The sequence below is a fragment of the Numenius arquata genome, chromosome 6, assembly GCF_964106895.1.
Source record: "Numenius arquata chromosome 6, bNumArq3.hap1.1, whole genome shotgun sequence".
Taxonomy (NCBI): Eukaryota; Metazoa; Chordata; class Aves; order Charadriiformes; family Scolopacidae; genus Numenius; species Numenius arquata.
The window spans coordinates 32,061,012-32,080,868 of NC_133581.1; the positions used below are offsets into that span (position 1 = coordinate 32,061,012).

The 19,857-nt window shown below is 39.1% G+C and overlaps 1 protein-coding gene across 1 annotated transcript in view; it reads left to right on the plus strand.

Moving 5' to 3' along the window:
- KCNH5 (potassium voltage-gated channel subfamily H member 5) overlaps nt 1-19,857 on the plus strand; it is a 178,457-nt gene that overhangs the window by 47,886 nt on the left and 110,714 nt on the right. Inside the window, exons 6-7 of the mRNA XM_074148736.1 lie at nt 761-1,153; nt 17,301-17,730. Coding sequence (XP_074004837.1) covers nt 761-1,153; nt 17,301-17,730 — 823 coding nt within the window. The remainder of the gene's footprint in view (nt 1-760; nt 1,154-17,300; nt 17,731-19,857) is intronic.

Sequence of the window (19,857 nt, forward strand, 5' to 3'; positions counted from 1 at the left end):
GTGCGTTCCTTTGTGCTTTTGTTTCTTGTGTTGGACTGAGATAAGAGGTAATTAGATTACCTGGGAGGAATGTCTCAAGTGAATTTGGCTTGGTTCCTTTGCAATGCTTCCAGTTCCACATTTTACAAAAGTGTGCATGCAGAAGATTATAGTCGTATGCAAAAAAGAAAAGTAATTACAAGAAATAAAAGAGAACCCACTAGTGTTGCTTGTGAGAGCAACAACTTTTTGAAGAAAATGAGAAGGAAGCAAGATACTGCCAGGTGCTAGGGAAGAAATTGTGCACAGAATGCTTCATTTTAGGAGGTCAGCCAGCAAGGTTTACCTTTGATGGGATATTGTTCTGGCTCAGCAGTTGTTTAAAAAAGAGGTCAGGCATGAAGGATTAGTCTTGTAACACTTCCAAATATGAATGAATACTCATGTTCATAACAGCAGAGCATAAACTGGTGTGGCAGTACCTACAACCTGTTTATGGAGCTTCCCTGCCCTTGCTATTGGCATGATTTCACCTTAGTCAATCGGCAAAGATCTCCCTTTTTGCAAGAATATCCTTAGGTTCTCTTCTGCTCCCATTCATTGAGTGATAGCTGCCTCCACTCATTCTTAATAAATCAGATAATTTAGAAACTATGGGTTGACTTGCAGTGTCCCATGAACACAGTCCTGTCTTTTTGCTGATCCTTACAGAAATCCATAAGATCCCTTACTGGATCATATTAATTGAAAACTGTAACGTTTGCTTTTCTGTCTTTTACAGGTTCTCCAACTGGGATCTGATATTCTTCCTCAGTACAAGCAAGAAGCTCCAAAGACTCCACCACACATTATACTACACTATTGTGCTTTTAAGACCACTTGGGACTGGGTCATCTTAATTCTAACCTTCTACACAGCAATTATGGTTCCATATAATGTCTCCTTCAAGACAAAACAGAACAACATTGCCTGGCTCGTGCTGGACAGTGTCGTGGACGTTATTTTTCTGGTTGACATTGTTTTGAACTTTCATACAACCTTTGTTGGCCCTGGTGGAGAGGTTATATCTGATCCCAAACTCATACGGATGAACTACCTGAAAACATGGTTTGTGATTGATCTTCTGTCCTGTTTACCATATGACATCATCAATGCCTTTGAGAATGTGGATGAGGTAAGTGATTGTAGTCCGCCTTAAAAGGATTATTTTAATTAGGAATTAATTTAGGAGCATGCTCCCAGGCATCTGGCAGCAATAAGAGGCAACTGAAGCTCTGTTTGAAATATGCAGGGAAGGCATTAAGCTGCCAGGCTTCACCTATGCGGCATTCCCGTGTCGGAGAAGAGGTGTCTTATGATTTCAGTACCACGTGTGGATGTGTACGTTAATGGATGTGGGTTTTAGAATCACTTGCTTGTCATCCAAAAGCATTGTTGCACGTCCATGTCAAAACAGGCTGGACCAGTTGGGATGTCCCCCTGCCACAGCCTCCCTTTCCAGCTGAGACCCAATGAATGCCTTTAAATAGTCTTAATCCATTGCCAGGCAGACTAATATGGCCTGATAAAATTAATCAAAGCTCGCTATCTGCTCTGGCTGAAGCTGGTGGCAAATTTGCTACTGACTTATCCGAAAGTGGAGAGTGCTTCTGAATGAGAATTTTTAAAATCCTGTCCTTGGATTACTTTTTGAACCATGTGGTAATTTTCTTTTTTTTTTTGTGATGTCTTTTTAAATAGCTGATTGAGAAAGAGATTAACCTCCATTTTTTAAAACAGTTCTTGAGCTACTGCTGGAATTTTAGAAACTGTTTGAGGAGAGAGAATATAAATGTCTTAAATGGACACTGAATTAAAGCTTTTTAACTGCTAAATGTATTAACATTTACGAAATTGAGCTTGCAGCCTAAGATAATAGAGCAAACAAGCAATAACTACGACAAATAATGCATGCACAAGTCAGTGTAGAGAAAATCCATTATTAAAATGCAACTATAATGGCATTAGGAGTTGTTTTATTTTTTCACTAGAGCCTTTTATCTTTAGGGCCACAAACAGATGAAAAGCCTCTGTTCATTTTTTATCATTTTAACAATTTTTTCTTAGAACAACTTCGAATGTGGTTTGGTGGTGTTTTTTCTTTTAATAAATTCTCAAATTCTGCAGTTATATATCCTCACTATATAAAATCTACATTCTTACTTTTTAATACAGGCTTTGTTACAGATTTCTTAGAGCTCCTTTAAAATTCCATCCCTGTCTCTGTGCCGAGTACCATCTTTCGACATTGTTCCATTTTATTTATAGCACATATGACAGAAGTGATAATACTTGCAGCTTAAATTCAAGATCTTATGAGGGCTGCCCGTCTTGAAGCAGGTTGTACTGTCAGGCTGTGTAAGGAGGTGGTATTATCAAGATTGTAAATATAATACAGCTTTTTAAGATAACCAATTTCAGACTAAGAGGAATCTGATTTTTATAAAAATGTAGCATTATCTCCAGATTTTCGTGCTTTAATATGTAAAACAAACTGAAAATTTCTGTGCCCAAGCAGTACAGATATAAAGGATGAGCTTAACCTCTTTCTCTAACATATAGATGAGAAATAAACCATCTGCAATATTTGTGACAGTGAAGAGAATCAATGGCATAGTGCATTATAATTGGGGCACACTTAAAGTGGCAAACTTTGACCAAAATGTAATAACAATAGCAAGGTATCATGAGCTACAGTGATCCTAGATCTGCTATCATTTACTCCAAACAAATGAAATATCAACTCCTTTTTTAATAAGAGAAGCAATAGTAACATTTCTTTCTCATGAAATGGTGTGTTATGGCCCTGGAGCCTCCAGCAGACATTTATAACTGCTTATGTACTTGATTTCAAACTCCTCCAAATCCGGTTTTCCCTAGTGCCTGAAAAGAATTTCAGTGATTTTGAAAACAGGTGTGTAAACAGTCAGTCTTTCCTCCATGGGTCTACATTTTCCCTTTTCTGTCTTGCAGGGGAGATTTTTTGGTTTGTTTGCTATGTCTTCATTTGTGACAGCTAAGGTTTTTGAGCTGGTTGGCGTGTTCTGGTTGGTTGTAGTTATTAATGCTCTTCATCTTCATTTGGTTTTTAACATTTATTTTAACTGGTACTACTTTTCTGGGTTTTAACTTTTTGGCCCACTAGCAGCAGTGTGCTCAAACACTGTTCGTAGGTAAAGAATAAGCAAAGCAATAAGCTTAATTTGGAAGAAATATTCCGATTGATTAAAAGGAAAGTATTTCTCATTAGAAGGTGAGTGTTTCCTCCTTAAGGCCAGTAGGAGAGAGAAGAGTTCTTTAAGCTCTTGATTTTTGTAGGTTTTAGCTCTTCATCTTGGCCCTGGGTGTTGGGTAAGGGCGTTTGTCTTTAGCATTAAAGTTGCAGATTGTGGCATTTCAGAAAAAGTTAACAGAAAAGAGAGCTTAGTGGTTAAGAACTTGGGAGCAGGTCCTGCAGCTATTTGAGTCCTTGATAACGGTGGCCAAGAATGGACCTAAATCAGAGTGAATAGTGCTAAAAGCCAGCTGAGTGAAAATGACTTTCCAAATTTCCGTTATGTGTCTCACCTCCATCCCTCCTTTTGCACATAAAGCATCAAATGCACTTTGGTTAGTTGTTCAGGAGCTAGGTGAGTAGAGGGAGACACCCACTGCGGGCAGTTTCTTTTCCTCCCTGGGGGCAGGTCTCATGCATAAAGACGGATACGGCCAAGAAGTTTAGGTTTGTGTCTCTCTGATGTAGACTACTATATGTGATATAGGTGCTTGGAGGTTCTCATGCAGAGGCTGCTGAGTCATTGTATAAGATGCCTTATACACTTGAGTGCTAGAATTAAGGAAATAAATAGAAGGATTAAAAAAAAGAATTTGAGAAAAGGAAAAGTGAGCTTTCTTATTGCAGGTCAGAGTTCTTCAAATGCAGTCAGTCACGGCCGGAGTCAGAACAATGGCATTTCCATCATGGACAACATTAGGCTGAGGCTGGAGTCTTGTGAAATTCCCACTCAAGGCAAACAGGATCGCAAATCAAAGTTATTTTGTTGTTGAGTCAATGTAGAGCCTCGGTAGAAGGATATGATGAAAAGGATTATGACACAGAAATTGATAATTGGGGAGGATTAAGGTGATTTGAGGCAGAATTAGAGGTGTAGGTTTCCATGCCTGGAATTGCAGAGCCAAGCTGTTACAGTCTCCTCAGGGGGAATTGGATGTATGACAAGAAGGAGGAAAGGTAAGATAATGAGAGAGAGAGAGATACCTTGCACAGCAGGTAGTGACCTCAATGGATGTGATGGATGAGGAATTAAGTGGCTAAGTGGTATTGAAAGGGTAGGAAAACAAGGTAAAATAGGCTGGAGAAAAATGAGCTAAGAGAGAGGAAAGTGGAATCCTTAGTGGGATATGTACTTTATTTAAGAAAATTGGTAGCATGATAGTTCTAGAAATCAGAAAAATGCATGGTATCTTTTCTAGTTGGGAAACATTACTTGCACTGAAATAGATTCTAGCTAAACCAAAGCCATACAGAAGACCTTTCATATATAGAAGTGTGAGAAGGGACACTGTTAAACATACTGGGGAATCTGGCCAATTTTCAAAGTACAAACCAGAATGGAATGTGTGTGTGTGCTCAGAGTCTCTGAAACTAAGCTGATTTTTATTTATTTATTTTTTAAGTAAAAGAGTTCTCTAAAACTTCAGACTTAGTCCAGAAGTACGTCTGTTTGTCTCTTCTTTTAAATTAAAAAAAAAAAAAGAAAAAAATTCAGAATAATGGGAGATTCGGTGTTTGGATCCAAAGATTTTAGTCACATGAATTTCCCATTGTTATTAGGCTGGAAGTTTGATTTTTGTCATGGAGTTACATGTCACGTGTAGAGATTCTAATTTTTTCCCTGAGTACTTAGCTGTATGTAACATCTTTTTACATTGGTGTATGCACTGTCACGTTTCTAAAATCACGAGTCCCTACTTTAGAAGCTGGAGAATTATGTTACCTTAAGGCTTAGCCTTTATATATGTTTTGCCTACTAGAGAGAGAGAAATATCCAACCTCTGTCAGTCTGGGCTACCAAAAGGTTGTTTATAGCATAGGTAACCATCAATTCCATACAAGTCACAATTATCAGAGTCACACTGTGCTGAAAATTGTCAGCAGATGGTTTACAGTGTGCCTGACGACTCTGGTCCCATTGCTAGTGCAGATGTGGTCAAACCATTCCACAACTCCCTTTGGGACCACGTGCATGGATTTACATCCCAGGGAAAGCCAGGATGTTGTGCAGGTGCTTGACTTCTGTCTCCACATGGAGCCATGCAATTGGGAGAGTACCTGGGACTGGAAGGACCTCAGGTACCCACACTCGGGTACAGGCATGCTGATACTGTGCTGCTAAGGGCTCTATTTGAACTTCTGTAAATTAGCGTAGAGAATAAATATTCCCAAGACTAGGTGAATGGACAAGCTTTTGGCCAAATGAAAAATGCTTGCGCAAATTAAGTGTTAAATATAGCTGAAAAAGCCCCCTTTGCTATTTGGAAAAATCTTTGTATTCTTTTTTTTTTTTTTTTTCTTTTCTGGGAATTTTCACTGAGATTCATGAATTTCTGAGTTTGTAATGAAACAAAACCTAGAACCTTAATCTCATCTGTGCCAGAAACATGGCCCTAAAAGGACATGGCACATATTGCAAAGAATGGGACCAGATGTCAGGATGGTACATACAGAGAGCGAAATAGCTGGTTTTCAAATGAGTTGTATAAAAGATCATCCTTTCTGCAAAAATTAGTTTTCATGAGCCAATGACTGGAACTGAAAGCAGACAAATTTAAATGACAGACAACTCTGAAGTTCTATGTCTATTGTTTAATAATGTAAGACTACATGACCCGATGGCCTTTAAAATTTAGTGATCTGTGCAGAATATATTAAGGCATGGAATCCTTGTAATTGTAATCTTTTAATTACTGTTATCGATCTCTTTCAGCAGTGGAAAAAAACTTCTTTGCATCATTGCAATTAATAGTGACTAAAATAATGTCTGTAAATTGAAAGCAAATAAAAGCTGATACAATTAGTTTAGCCACATTCACAACTGCAGTGCTTTACTGCAAACATTGCCTTTATGGGAGATGTTTGAAGAAGGGTTTTAGGGACTGCACTCTGAGTGTCATATGCAAGGTGAAGATAAATTGGTGTGTTTCAGGAATGTGGCTGTGGCTCTGAAATAGTCTATGGCCAGCTACCTTTCTTAAATCTAGGTGGCTGACATGCAGAAAATAATTCCCAGAACTAAATCCCTGCTGCAGCCAAGTGTTAAACTATGATGAAAACTCCTAGCAACATAACGACAGATGCACTGGTCCCGAGACCTGGCATTTTCCCCTTTGTTATGCAGTTGGAAGGCAATTAAATGTGAAGAATACCGTCATCCTGCTGTAGTGTGCAGAAAACTGCAATATAATAATACAATGGCTTGGTTATGGTACCGAAATACAAAGGTATCCACCTTAGGCATAAATTATATAGATTGTCGACCATATTCACCCTTGTCACTTATTCACCCTTATTTCACTTAGTTACAGAGTTGTGCCGTGTCTCTATAGCTTTTATTCAAGCTAAGGTTTTATCCAAGTTGTGCCGCTGTTTAATTGCCAGCTTTTTAACGCTGTACAAGGTCGGGGATATTTTTCTGCAGGTTCCCTTGTGGAGATACATTAGTGTCATCCAGATGTGAGGGGCAACTTGTGAAAGGAAGGGTCTGAACTGGAGTCGATGCAGGGGGTGGTGGGAGCGCAGGCAGGGTTGTCACAGAATCACAGAATGATAGGGGGTTGGAAGGGACCTCTGGAGATCCTCTAGTCCAACCCCCTGCCAAAGCAGGTCCACCTAGAGGAGGTTGCACAAGAACGTGTCCAGGCAGGTTTGGAATGTCTCCAGAGAAGGAGACTCCACCACCTCCCTGGGCAGCCTCTTCCAGGGCTTTGCCACCCTCAAAGTGAAGAAGTTCCTCCTCATGTTTAGGTGGAACTTTCTTAGAATCAAGTTTGTGCTCATTTCCTCTTGTCCTGTCCCTGGGCACCGCTGAAAATAGACCGGCCCCATCCTCTTGACACCCTCCCTTTAAGTATTTATAAGCATTGATCAGATCCGCCCTCAACCTTCTCTTCTCCAGACTAAAAAGCCCCAAGTCCCTCAGCCTCTCCTCCTAAGAGAGATGCTCCAGGCCCCTCATGATCTCGTGTCCCATGAGATGGATGTGACACCTGGTAGCCTTCTGCTTCACAGTTTTGATGTGCATTATGGCATTACTGAACTTTAATGATATGTTTCAGTGGTCTTCCCCCTTAACGACCCCCTTTTAATTTTTTTTTTTTTTTTTTTTTTTAATTTTTAAATGTGTTGTATATGTTACTGGGAAGCAGATGTTGAGTACAAACCATTTAAATCAAATCTTTAGTCAGAGCCACATTAAAGTGATGCAGAGTCCAACTGGGGCAAACTGTGTGTGGAGTAGCTTCAAGGGAAGCTTGAGTCCTGCGTGATCCCTTTGGTTGCAAAGGAGGGGAAGGCTTACAAAGGAGATGAGGCAATTGAAGTAATCTGCTCAGATACTCACTGAAATAATGCTGATGGGAGTAGCACAAATCCACGTTACTGAGATTGCTGTACTCAGCCGTCAATGGGAGGAAAAAAAGCTGCAGCCTTAGGGATGAGCAGTTGTTCTGCGTAAAATGGAGCGAAGGTACAGCCCTGGAGAAACGAACTGCACGGCTAACATCAGAATTAGCAACATTTTACTAGCAAGACAGCCTTGTAACTTGGTGTGAGTCTTTATTTTGTTCAAGATTGGGTTGGTGTTATGTCTGCCCCTTGGTGTCAGGTGCATGTGTAGTTCCAGAAGTACTTGCAGAAGCATTGCAACTCAGGTTACTTTCTCCAGATATTTCTTCTCTTTTTATTCTTGTATTGGCATAGGAAATTCGTAGTTTGTTGCTGGCATTAAGCTATAAGCTAAGTTCAGTATCCTGTTCAGAAGCTGTCCCAACTGATACGACAGACCTTCTTCTCCCTCCCATTTCATCCTCCGTCCACCTTCCCTAAGTAAGTTAAAATTACCAGATTTTATAATATCATCCTCGTTTTTCCTGGTTGGGCACACTGATGCACTAACAAGTAAATATTGCAGGATGCCAAATTCCCCTTAACTTGAATTTAGAAGAACTATTTTGAAATCACCCTTCTTTTCGTAGCCTCGGTCATTCACTGTTAGAAATGTATTGCATTGTATAGTTGTGCCATGAACAATTCACCAGAAGTTTATTTATAATGTTCTAGCTTATTGTCATTTATGTTAGGGGGCAAAAAAGTTCCTCCACCCTCCTGGAAAAAAAATGATAAATCTCAAGCAATACATTTAGAGGTGCTTTCAGAGACTGTGTGAGAAAACCTGTGTGCTTTTATTTTGCTGTAAGGATTCAATTTTGTGCTCACTGCAGTCACTATTGCTGCCAGTCCTGCAGGGTGAAGTATTCTATGGGTTCTGCTTGTACCTGGACCCAGGATCTAGACAGATTGTGCAGAAGCAAAGCCCCTTACTCCCATGTGGATTTACGTAATTGAATGCAACCCTAAATTCAGTTCCTAAAGCGGTGATAAATCAGAAATGTTGCTTTTTTTATTTTTCTTATTCCAGCATTTTGATTTGTAACTATGCAACTTTATTAGGTTAATTGTTTACCTAAAAAGAAGGGTTTCTGAGATATGTTGCAAGATTTATTTTAACATTAACTCCAGTAAAGATGCATTAAGGAGCTAGACAGAGATTTTAGACCTAACCTCTATTTAAGTAGCTGAGCTCAAAAATTTCTTTTGAGAGTGATATGCTGGTTAAATTTCAAACAGCCTATACATCCTCCTGAATACTCCTCCTGCACTGCACAGAATAGTACCTTCTGGATATGTGCTTCCAGGCTCACTCACTCGTGTTGGCAAGACTCACCATTTCAGTTTTTCCCCAAATCTGTAGGCACTTTATTTTTTTTTTTTTTTACATTGTGTACCATCATGTAACAACTGCTTGGTGAAGATTGCCCAAGGTTTACAGAAATAGTGCCTTTTTCACTGCTTCAATGCCAAATGCTGAGCTATACCTTGACAGAATCAGCTAAGTGATTTGTTTGGGTGTGAAACTTTTGCCCATGTTACTTTAAAGAAAGTATTTCAAAATGTGCTAAGCGTGGGATTCATCTGATGAAACACAGGGCCAGGCATGGTCCACAAGGAGATACAGGCACATGCAGGGTATGGCTCCTCATGTTCTGAGATGTATCTCCAAAACAGGTCTGAGTCGTCACCTGCCCTAAAATGCCTATTTTTCACTGTTGACTGTAATGACATGCTAGTGTGACTAGCTCAGGTGCAGACTCCTCCATAGTATAGTTTAGGCTAAAATGAGATGGATCCTCCCCTTGAGACTGTATTTGCCTCACTTCAACTTTTCAAAGGAAAAAAGAAGAAAAGCAGAAAAAAATAATAGGGATAAAACTCACAGGGACATTTTGAGTCAGTGAGTCATAGGCTTTGGTGGGCAGGTTCATCGTATCGTCTTCCCATAAACTGGGCAAAGTCCACCGTCACTGATGGTGTCTGCAAATTTGCCTTGATGTGCAGTCTGCTTATTTGTCCCTGTGCCAGCCTGCTTGGTTAGATACTTCTTTTCCTTCCATCATGTTTATCTCCTCGATGTGCTTAGGAAGAACAGTCAAACCCCCCAAGCCCCTGCATAAACAAGGCTGTTTTCCTTTTCTTAATCTAAGAAAACCTATCTTGTTTAGAAACCTCATTTGTCAAATTTTATGAAAGTTTTCTTGGCCGTTCCAGCTGCCTCTCTCTGCACAAGAGTTAAGTTTGAATACGTCTCTTTAGGGCAGAGCTGTATTACTCCAGGCGGAGAATTCATCTTTGCTTTGTAGTTGGGGTTTAGCTTTTCCTCTTGATGATGCAAACACTCAAATGATCCATCCTGGAACTGGATTAACCTCTTCTGTGAGAGCAACTCCCTGATTGCTCTGAGTCCCTTTGGGGTTAACCCGTATACACAAATACTTGTTTTTCTCAGTAGTCTTCAGCTAAAGATCTTTGTAGTTGTAGAGATTTTTGTTGATTTGCCCTGTAGTGGATGCCTTGAGACTCTGTATTGCTAAGCTTTATCACATTTTCCTTTATTCCCACCCCATTATTCTTTGCACTGACAGTGTGTTCCAAAGGCATGCAATCAGCAGATTTTGTGACCATATAATCACGGAATTGTTGGAGTTGGAAGGGACCTTCTAGAGATCATCTAGTCCACCTCCCCTGCCAAAGCAGGATTGCCCAGAGCACATCACTCAGGACTGCATCCAGGTGGGTCTTGAAGATCTCTAGAGAAGGGGACTCCACGACGTCCCTGGGCAGCCTGTTCCAGGGCTCTGGCACCCTCACCGGAAAGAAGTTTCTCCTCATATTTGAATGGAACTTTGTATGTTCCAGCTTGTGCCCATTGCCCCTCGTCCTGTCACTGGGAACCACTGAAAAGAGTCTGGCTCCATCATTCTTCAACCCACCCTTTAGATACTTACAAGCATTAATAAGGTCTCCCCTCAGCCTTCTCTTCTCCAGGCTAAAGAGCCCCAGCTCTCTCAACCTTTCCTCATAAGGGAGATTCTCCAATCCCTTAATCATCTTTGTTGCCCTAATATTTCTGCTTACTTCACTAAGAAACCAAAGAAATCACCGAGAGTTGCCACTTGTAACCCTTGCTAGACTTCCTTTTAATGGTCTCCATTTTCACAAGTTCCTCAATCACCTTATAATCTCAGTTGTGGTCCCTGTTTTCTCTGTGTTTCCTAATAATTTCACCCCTTGTATTACTGAAATACTGCATTTCCTTAGTTTAGAAAATGGGGTGTGTTATCAGAGAAAGCTATCAGGAAAACCTGGCTAGATCCCAGCTAACCTAAGCTTAGCAAATCTATTGCTGCACTGATTGCATTTTGATTTATCTTGATGTTCCTAATTACTGTTTCCCTTAACATTTGTTCAGGTAATGTATCTGTTTATTTCCTTCTTGATGCATTAGCTTTTCTGGAAAACATCAACATCATCTTTGAAAAATAAAGCTAAAAATTAATTTAATTTTTAGCCCAAACCTGGATTATTTTTACTTCATTGCAGCCTGATCACTTTTGTTGTTCTTTTTTTCATTTATGAATGTGAAGAATCTTTGGGTATTTGTTTTAATGTTCTTTACAAGGAAAAGTTTGCCCTGACATTTGGCAATTCTAGCTTTATCCCTATTCTTTTTACCCTCTAAGGTGTAGCTTTCTGTTTATCAATTTTTTATGTCTCATATACTGTCAGTTCTGTGTTTCTGTTTTCTTCCTTTGGGTGATCATTTACACATTTATAACTGATGCCCAGCTTTAAAAGTTTTTCCTCTTCTTTGAGATACAACCTCTGGATATTTTGTACCTTTTGACCTAAGATCATTCCAGGTGTCCTCTGCTGCCAGGTGTCTGACTCTCCTGTCTCTCGCAGTCCAGTAGTCTTCACTTATTAGTGTCTGTAGTTCAATATACTATCATTTATAATTTACCAGCTCTTGCCCTTTTGAGATCAAGAACCCCAGTCCAGTTTACTTTGTGATTGTTCATTTTTAATGAACTGATTCAACTCCTTCTTCAAGTCAATGGGGACTTCTGCAAAATCCTATCAGTCAGAACCATATGTAGTGCAGCATCACTTTCTGTGGAGTAATTGGCTATTCAATGAAGAAATAAGAATGCTATTGCATCTGCAGAAAATCACAGCCTACTGTTATTAATAGCATTTATTCTCCAAGCTCATATCGGGAATGATAAGTCTCACATTGTGAAGCAGTGCTCCGGAATATCTGTCTCTGTAATAACATAATGTTGGTTTGGATGCTGCCCAGATCCAGGCTATCCAGATTTCTAAGGATGGGTTTAATTTCTCCTCCCGTAAGATGTGTAAGAGAAAGGCTTCAGCTTCTTTGTATTTGGTGGGAGAGAGAGCTCCAGGAGGTGATTCATCCCACCTCTGGCTGCCTGAGATGGTTTGGGTGAATCACTCTTCTGACATGCCTCTCTCTTCACTCATCAGGGAGGAAAGCTGGACAGTTAACATAGAGACTGGATGACTGACCGTAAGGTTGCAGCATTATGTGAGATGAATCCCACCCCAGGAGGATGGTTAGAGCTGAGTCATGGTGCGGCTGTGGCTTGTGCAGGTGTGCTCCAGCTCAACTTCCATGAAACCATTTTGCTCTTGCATGGAGATAAAGAGCTCAGCCTGGACTGAAAGCTCCTCAGAGGATGTGGTCACTTTAATGGCTAGTTTTGCTGAATGAAGGTTGCTGTAATTGCCTGCATCTCGCAACTCTAAGCATATTAGCTTAAATTTAGCTTAAGAAGGTCTGTATATATTGCAGTCACACCTTTGCAGTGGCAACGTGCCCTACTGCATTTCATAGAAAGGTTCCCAGCTCTGGTTCTTGGCCACTCCATAAATTCTTCAAAACCACAATGCTGAACATCAAAACATAGTGAAAAGCTCTTTTTCTTTTTTTTTTTTTTTTCTCTGATCTTTTCCAAGACAATGTTTTCTGTTAAATGATGCAGTACCAATCCCCATTTTCGGAGCCGGGAGGATTTCAGTTTTAGAACACATTTAAAATATATGATTCATTTTTTTGTTGTGGTTGCATATGTGCCCACAGCTAACAACAAATAAATAAAAAATCATAGAGTGAAATCTAATTGAAAAAGTGCCTAGAGTTAAAAACACATTGTTCCCTAATAGAAAAAAAAGAAAAAATTAAGCACAAATTTACCATTTCAGCATACTGGGATTTAATTTTGAGGTTTAAGAAGATTTTAGTATATATAGATGGTAGAAAATAATGGCTGGTTTTGTTTCTATTTTACTTTATTAAAAATTTATGCAATAATTTCCTACTGCAGAAAAGACTTACTAGATTAGCAAGTAACCAGCTGATTAAATCTTTTATGTCATTTACAGAGATGCAGCTCTGCTGCTCCTTTAGTGTAGAACAGACTCCGCTCTGTTTCCTGGTTTAGGAGGGCATCTCTAGCACTCAAACTAATTTGAATGATTTCCTGCACTTGTTGACATTCATTTTACTTTGATGTCAAAGTTCCCTTTAGGCTCTTGCATGTTTGGCTGTTGACCCCTGTGTAACATGACTTTGATAGCTTCATCCTTTCTATTGCCTGGCTTATCAGGGCAAGAGAACCTGGCTCCCTGTTCTTGCTTGAGGTGCAGAGGTCTGTTTCCACCGCGTGTATTGCAATTGTAGGAAACATCTTTCTCAGCCTTGTGGTCAGAAAAGCTTAGCCAGATGCAGCTACGTACCTTAGACACTTGTTTCATCCTGGAAGACTGAAGTTTGACAATGTGGTAACATCTAAGATCTGAAATTATAAGATTCAGGTAATTTTAATAGGAAGGAGTGGTCACTCTGCGTTTCAGACTGAGTGCCGTTCCTCCGCTACCAAACTGAATTTCCTTTCTTAGTATATCAAGAGAATTTGAGAATACAGACTTTGGAAGACCCTTATGTCAAAAAACTTGGGCTTTGTTTAATCATGAATGGCTAATTTAATTCCAAAGTTGAGCATCCATTCCTCAAAAATGTCTTTCTGGATAACTTTGACATTGTCTACATCCTTTGTAGTGGCTTCAGCTATCTACTAAATAAAAATTGTGGTACAGAAAGGACAGGTTCAGAGCTACTGCATATGTAGTCTCCTGTCTAATGGCCTTAGAAGTCACTGGGAAAGTCTCCTGTGACTCACGCTTGTAACACTGAAGTCAATGATGTGTATCATAAAGGAATTTGGTCCCAAACTTGACATCATACAAAATGAAATTCTGGAGTAGGTGGTTTTTCAGTTAAAAGATTTCTACAGCTGAGATGATTGAAGATGAGCAGGCAGAATGTCCTCATCTGATTAAGATATGATCAAATACGTCAGACAAAATCTCAAGGGGTGGAATTGTATGGTTCATAAGATAATGAGATGTTCTCAGTCAGAGAACACAGACCAGCAGACATTACAGACAATAGGCCCACCTGACTAAATACAGCAATAGAGGACCAATGCTTCTCGAGAAGGTTGGCTCTTCAGTATTAAAACCATGCGTTACTTACATGAAGCTAGTACCAGATGGGATTACCTGCTCTGTTAAAGGTTTCTAATCACCTCTGTTCCTTAAGTGCTGAGGTTACTTCAGTTAGAGCAGATCCTCATCCTTTAGTAGAAGAGTTTCCAAAATATTCATTATGGAGCATAAATACAGGTAAAACAAAAATGAAATTAAAGACAGCCAGCAATCAGTTGAGTTTAGAACACTGAATTTATGAACAGTCCAAACTTAATTCAAGGCAGTTAGTCTTTCACATAATTTCCACCAAAGAAATCGTTGCTGAATCCTAGACAGAGCTTTGTGTGTTAACAATTGTGCATTTATCGTCAGGTGATTTTTTTAAATATAAAGGTACCAGCTTGACCCAACCCAGTACTTAATCAGTGTGATGCATCACATGTTCTTTTACTATGTACTTAATTGCTCTTTCCTAGGTATAGTGTTTTATGGAATAGGCTTTTAAAGCTTCCAATATTGTCTTTATATTTTGCAATATTAGACATGAAATGTGAATGCTCAAAAAATACATATCTGATTTTTTGGCCTTAAAGTAGTGGATGAGACTGAACTGGATTTAAGACTTACAGCGAAACTTACTTAAATGAATTACTCTTTGGAAAGAATACATTTTGTCAGCTAAAATGAAGCATTTCTCTTTGTTTTATACATAAGATGTTTTAATACATAAGATTCTGATTGTCATCTGTGCTTAGGAAAAAAATAATAATTATAGCACAAACATTGTCCCAGACTTTGAAATAAATGCTGTATTTTTGTATTAGTTATACAACTGCTAAACTGTCCATGTAATTTACAGAGAAGATGTAATACGGAGGGAGGATGGACTGGCAGACTGTAAACTCACCTGATCCAGGGTTGACTTTTGGTTTGGGTTTGTGCAGTGGAAAGTAGGGTATAAGCCTTGCCGCTGGGGTGAACTTAAGCTACTGGGTGCAAAAAGGGGAATCCCAAGTTTAGATTCCAGGTCTCTAGTGCCTTCCCTAGCCTTAACCTTGGTAACGAACAGTGACTCTTAAAGTAAAATGGAAATAATGTGTATCTCCTTGACCAACACAATAGGACCCGATCCTAGAAGAAACACCCTGCTGTTTGCTCCCTCTGATTTCACAGCAAGTTGTAAACTTTCAGAATCAGGGGTAATTCACTGAAACACACTGCAGATTAATTTCATTAAATACACTATAAAACTCCTCTGTAGTTTTCTTTTTTAATGTAGATGCTGTTCTTGTGGGGTGTGACCATCTTTCAGTAGTCCCTTCACCCCACCCAGTCCATTGTGTAACGAGCATTGTAAGGGACTTCCCAGTTAATTGGAGGAGTTGGCTGTTCAGACTGCCTCACAGCCATATAACCCAAAGCAAAAAAGTCGATATACCTTTAGATGGAAATAAGAATGATAAATTAGATTTGTGTCCTGTGTAAATGCAAAATACAGAAATCAAAATGGGAAAATTCCACTTCCCCCAATGGTATTAGTCATCATGGGAACCTGAATGCAAATATAGAACTTCAATTTATTAAGGATTTGGGGATCTGAAACAAATTCCAACCGGATTTGAAAAGCATACAAGAACTTTGTCGAACAGATTACATCTAGAAATACCAGATTTATGTTACCCTTCAAACATTAGTTCTGAATAGAAACAGAGGTGCAAAAGAGATCAATGTTTTTCTGGTATGGAAAACTCCAGAAACTCCAGTCTTTTACTGTTTGATAATATAATTAGCCAGTGTTTTGACTAGACTGATTTGATAATGATGCATAGAAAAGGGCAATTTAATCTTGGCACACTAACTAGGAATGTTTGCCTTATTGCTTTCTATGTCTTAATTTCTACTTTAAATTGAATGTCTTCAGCTTCTGAATGTTTTATATTAGAAACCTTCCTTTACAGACCTTCTATTTTGAGCCACTAATTAATTTAATGCACAAGTTAGGTATATCATGGGATTGCGATAGTTCAGGAACATATTTTTCTTCTCTTTCTGCATCCATAAGCTCTATTAAAATACATGCAAACCATTTGTTCGTTGAGGAGGACTTACACATTTCTTGTTCTCTCTCAGATGTTTCTATTAACTTTATGATGGTCCCTGTGCTTCTGTTCCCTAAATATTTGTACTTCCATTTATTTGCACTTCATTTATCTTGCGTGGAAAAAACCACCGCACAAATACTTGCTTTAGGAAAATATCTGCAATGTCTGTTGATTGGAAAGGAAATTAATCCGATATGCAAAGGCATGTGGTTTTCTTGCCAATGCCTTGTGATCTGTGTTACCCTCACTCATAAAGGTGATGTGCCCACAGTTGTTAGTTCATGTTCAGTCAGTGAGACTTCTTATAAACAACAAAATATCCAGAGTTATATTAGATGCAGTGAAGGATAACCTGAGTTGGGCTAGAGGAAGTTACAGAGGTACTCTCTGGTGGATGAGAGGAACAATAGGCAGATTTCTCTGAGATTACTGATTACAATTACTTTCTGACATTTCTCTTGGGCAGTTAATGCTGAGGGTTCTTGAAATAGGTGGACCCCCATTTCGGCCAGAATAGCAATCTTCTGCTTAGATTTAATAGAATACTGTTCCCTGAGGAGCTTCGAGAAGACTCCGCTTGGATGGTGTAGTTCCACCTATGACTGCTCTTCGACCATTTTTGACCTGCTTAAAGTCAAAGTAGATTCTCCTGTTTACTTCAAACTGGCAAAGTACTGAATCACTCCTTTGTGTAACAAACAGGCCATTTCTCACTTCAGATTCTACAGAACTATTTTGTTACTTGGAAAGACTTGGCTTCAATGAAGTAATTTATCCACCAAATGGGGATAACTTGAGTGCCAAACTTGATTTACCCTGACAAGGATAAAAGCACTGGAGGGGAAAGAGAGTTTGATCTTGTATTCTGTCATCTGGCGCATGAAAAAAAGTTGTACAGAAAGATTTAAAACAGATGCAGGAATTGATGTACAGCCTTCTGTGTTAACCAGCAGGATATTTCAGATGAAATAATGATTTTTATTCTTTTCTAGGGGATCAGTAGCCTCTTCAGTTCCTTGAAAGTGGTGCGCCTTCTACGACTCGGTCGAGTTGCCAGGAAGTTGGACCATTATCTGGAGTATGGTGCTGCTGTACTGGTGCTGTTGGTGTGTGTGTTTGGACTGGTGGCCCACTGGCTAGCCTGCATATGGTACAGCATCGGGGACTACGAAGTTATAGATGAGGTCACGAATACAATCAAAACAGATAGCTGGCTCTACCAGTTGGCACTGAGTATCGGGACACCATATCGATACAATACCACTGGCTCAGGGCAGTGGGAAGGAGGACCCAGTAAAGACTCCTTGTACATATCCTCTCTCTACTTTACCATGACAAGCCTTACAACGATAGGATTTGGAAACATAGCACCAACCACTGATGGAGAGAAGATTTTTTCGGTGGCCATGATGATGGTTGGCTGTAAGTAGAATTTGATTTTATTGTGTTTAAGCAAAAGGTAGTTGAGTAGCTAGTATGATGGTTGCATAGCACACTTGCTGTAAGCTTTCTTGACATACTAAAAAATCCAGAGTACCTGTAAATAATTATGAAATGAACTTGGAATTATTGCAAACGAGAATTGAAATTGTGTAGTGGCTGTGGCTTTTAAATTGTTTGTGAGACTAAGTGCAGTATGTACATAAGTGTGCCTGATGACAATTCTATATTGAGTTCAGGGCCTCTTCTTTACTCTTTAAAGATAGTTTTGATTGTGTTTGAAAGGCCTTAGCTGGAATTTGGTTCAAAGTTACAATGGATATTCAAATTCAGGTAGTCTAACTGAGTTTTGTTTATAAACTTGCAGAGGCTTGGAAACGTTTGAAGTGGTTTTAGCCAATTCTCTAAACATTTAGTGATTCCATAAAGTGATTGTGTTCTTTATGGCACTGGTTTGACTTAGAACTAAGTCCTGATTTTATCTCCTGAATGTAGTGACCTTTGTCACCAGCAAAGCTAGAAGTGAAGGAAATCATGAGACATTATACTGCACTTTTTCTCTGCTTCCTGCTGTTCCCTGCAGCTCTTCCCAAATAGTCTAAAACCAATGGCGGTAAGACACATTTCTCATTTCATGTGCTGCCAAGGCTAGATCACTGAGCAGCTCTCCAGGTCAACCAAAATCTTCACAATATAGTAAAGACTGCTGAAAATGTTAATATCATTTGGGAGAATTATTTTTCTCATAAATAAAGAATTCTTGGTATTTCTCTGATGCTTTTTGTTTTCTGAGCTCTATGCAAATGCTAAGCAATTATGTAACAAGAGACCAAACAAACCCTTTTGAAAATAAGATCTGCATAATCTCTCTGATAATTATCTCAGCTAACACTTTGAGCTCATCTCACAGAAATACGGAACTATAAAAAGGAGATTTTCTTGGTACAGTCTTTCTAGATCTTTAGAAGATTAAAGCCATTTGTTTGGAGATTTTTAATGCTTTTTAAAAAAGGTTGCAGTTTTAGGACTCTGCTTGCAGTGTGGTGCAATGAGTTTTCTGCTGAACGGAATCTTTACTTGATGGGTTGATGCGTTTCAAAACATTTTGAAGTCCATAAAAAGCAAATGCCCAAGACAGAGCATTAATGAGCTATTGCAGCGAGGCTGTGGCAAACCTATAGGTGCTGATTAGCCATTTGTTGAAACTGCTTTGTGGGTATTTACAAAAGGCTGGGAATTTTGGAGAATACAGTGGATGTAGAACATTTTAAATATTGTAATATTTACTTCCCTTGTCTTTTGTGGGGAATTCTGTTGCCTGGAAAAGCAAGGTCCTGCAGAAGGAACTAAGCAGCCCTGGTAAATGATTTAGGGTGGGGTGAGAGCCATAAAACCATAATGAATAACAATAATAATAGCAATAACAAAATAGATACATGGCCTCAGTAAGTGAAAAGGAAATGGACCTGGAAAAGGGAATGTAACCTGCTTTATATTTGTTCTAGGTGGACTGTACTCTTGCTTTTTCATCTCTGAAGCACATGTTAAAGATGGGGAATACACATAGCAGTGTCAAACTTGACATTTACAACAACATATGTATGTGCCACTGGCTGATTAATAGTTTTCATAAGCGTTACCTAGAAAATTATTAAATGAACATGTCGAATTTATAAGTGGTACCTGTAAGCTTAGTAGTTGGAAAAACATGACTAGGTTTACAGGCTTTTGGGTAAAGTCAAAAGTATAATCTAACATTTAAGAAACATGGAAAAAGGACAGTTAAATTGCTTATTGCATAAAAATAATGCCATCAAAATACACGTGCCTTCTCTTGTGAATGGGATGAAGAGCATTGTCGCATGCAGGAAGGCTACAGACAGAAGAAAACTTCTTTTTAGATTATCTCCAAGTATAAAAATGCTCAATTATGATCAAATGGTTGAATCTTTGGCAAACATATCAGTGAAGATTTGAAGATTTTAAACTCATGCACATCAGTATGATGACTGCTCCTGAAATCTAAAGGAGTTGCTTTGTCGGTTGAATACTGGTTAGAAAATATGCCAACTTCCAAATATATGCTGGTCATGGGCTTTATACTTGCAA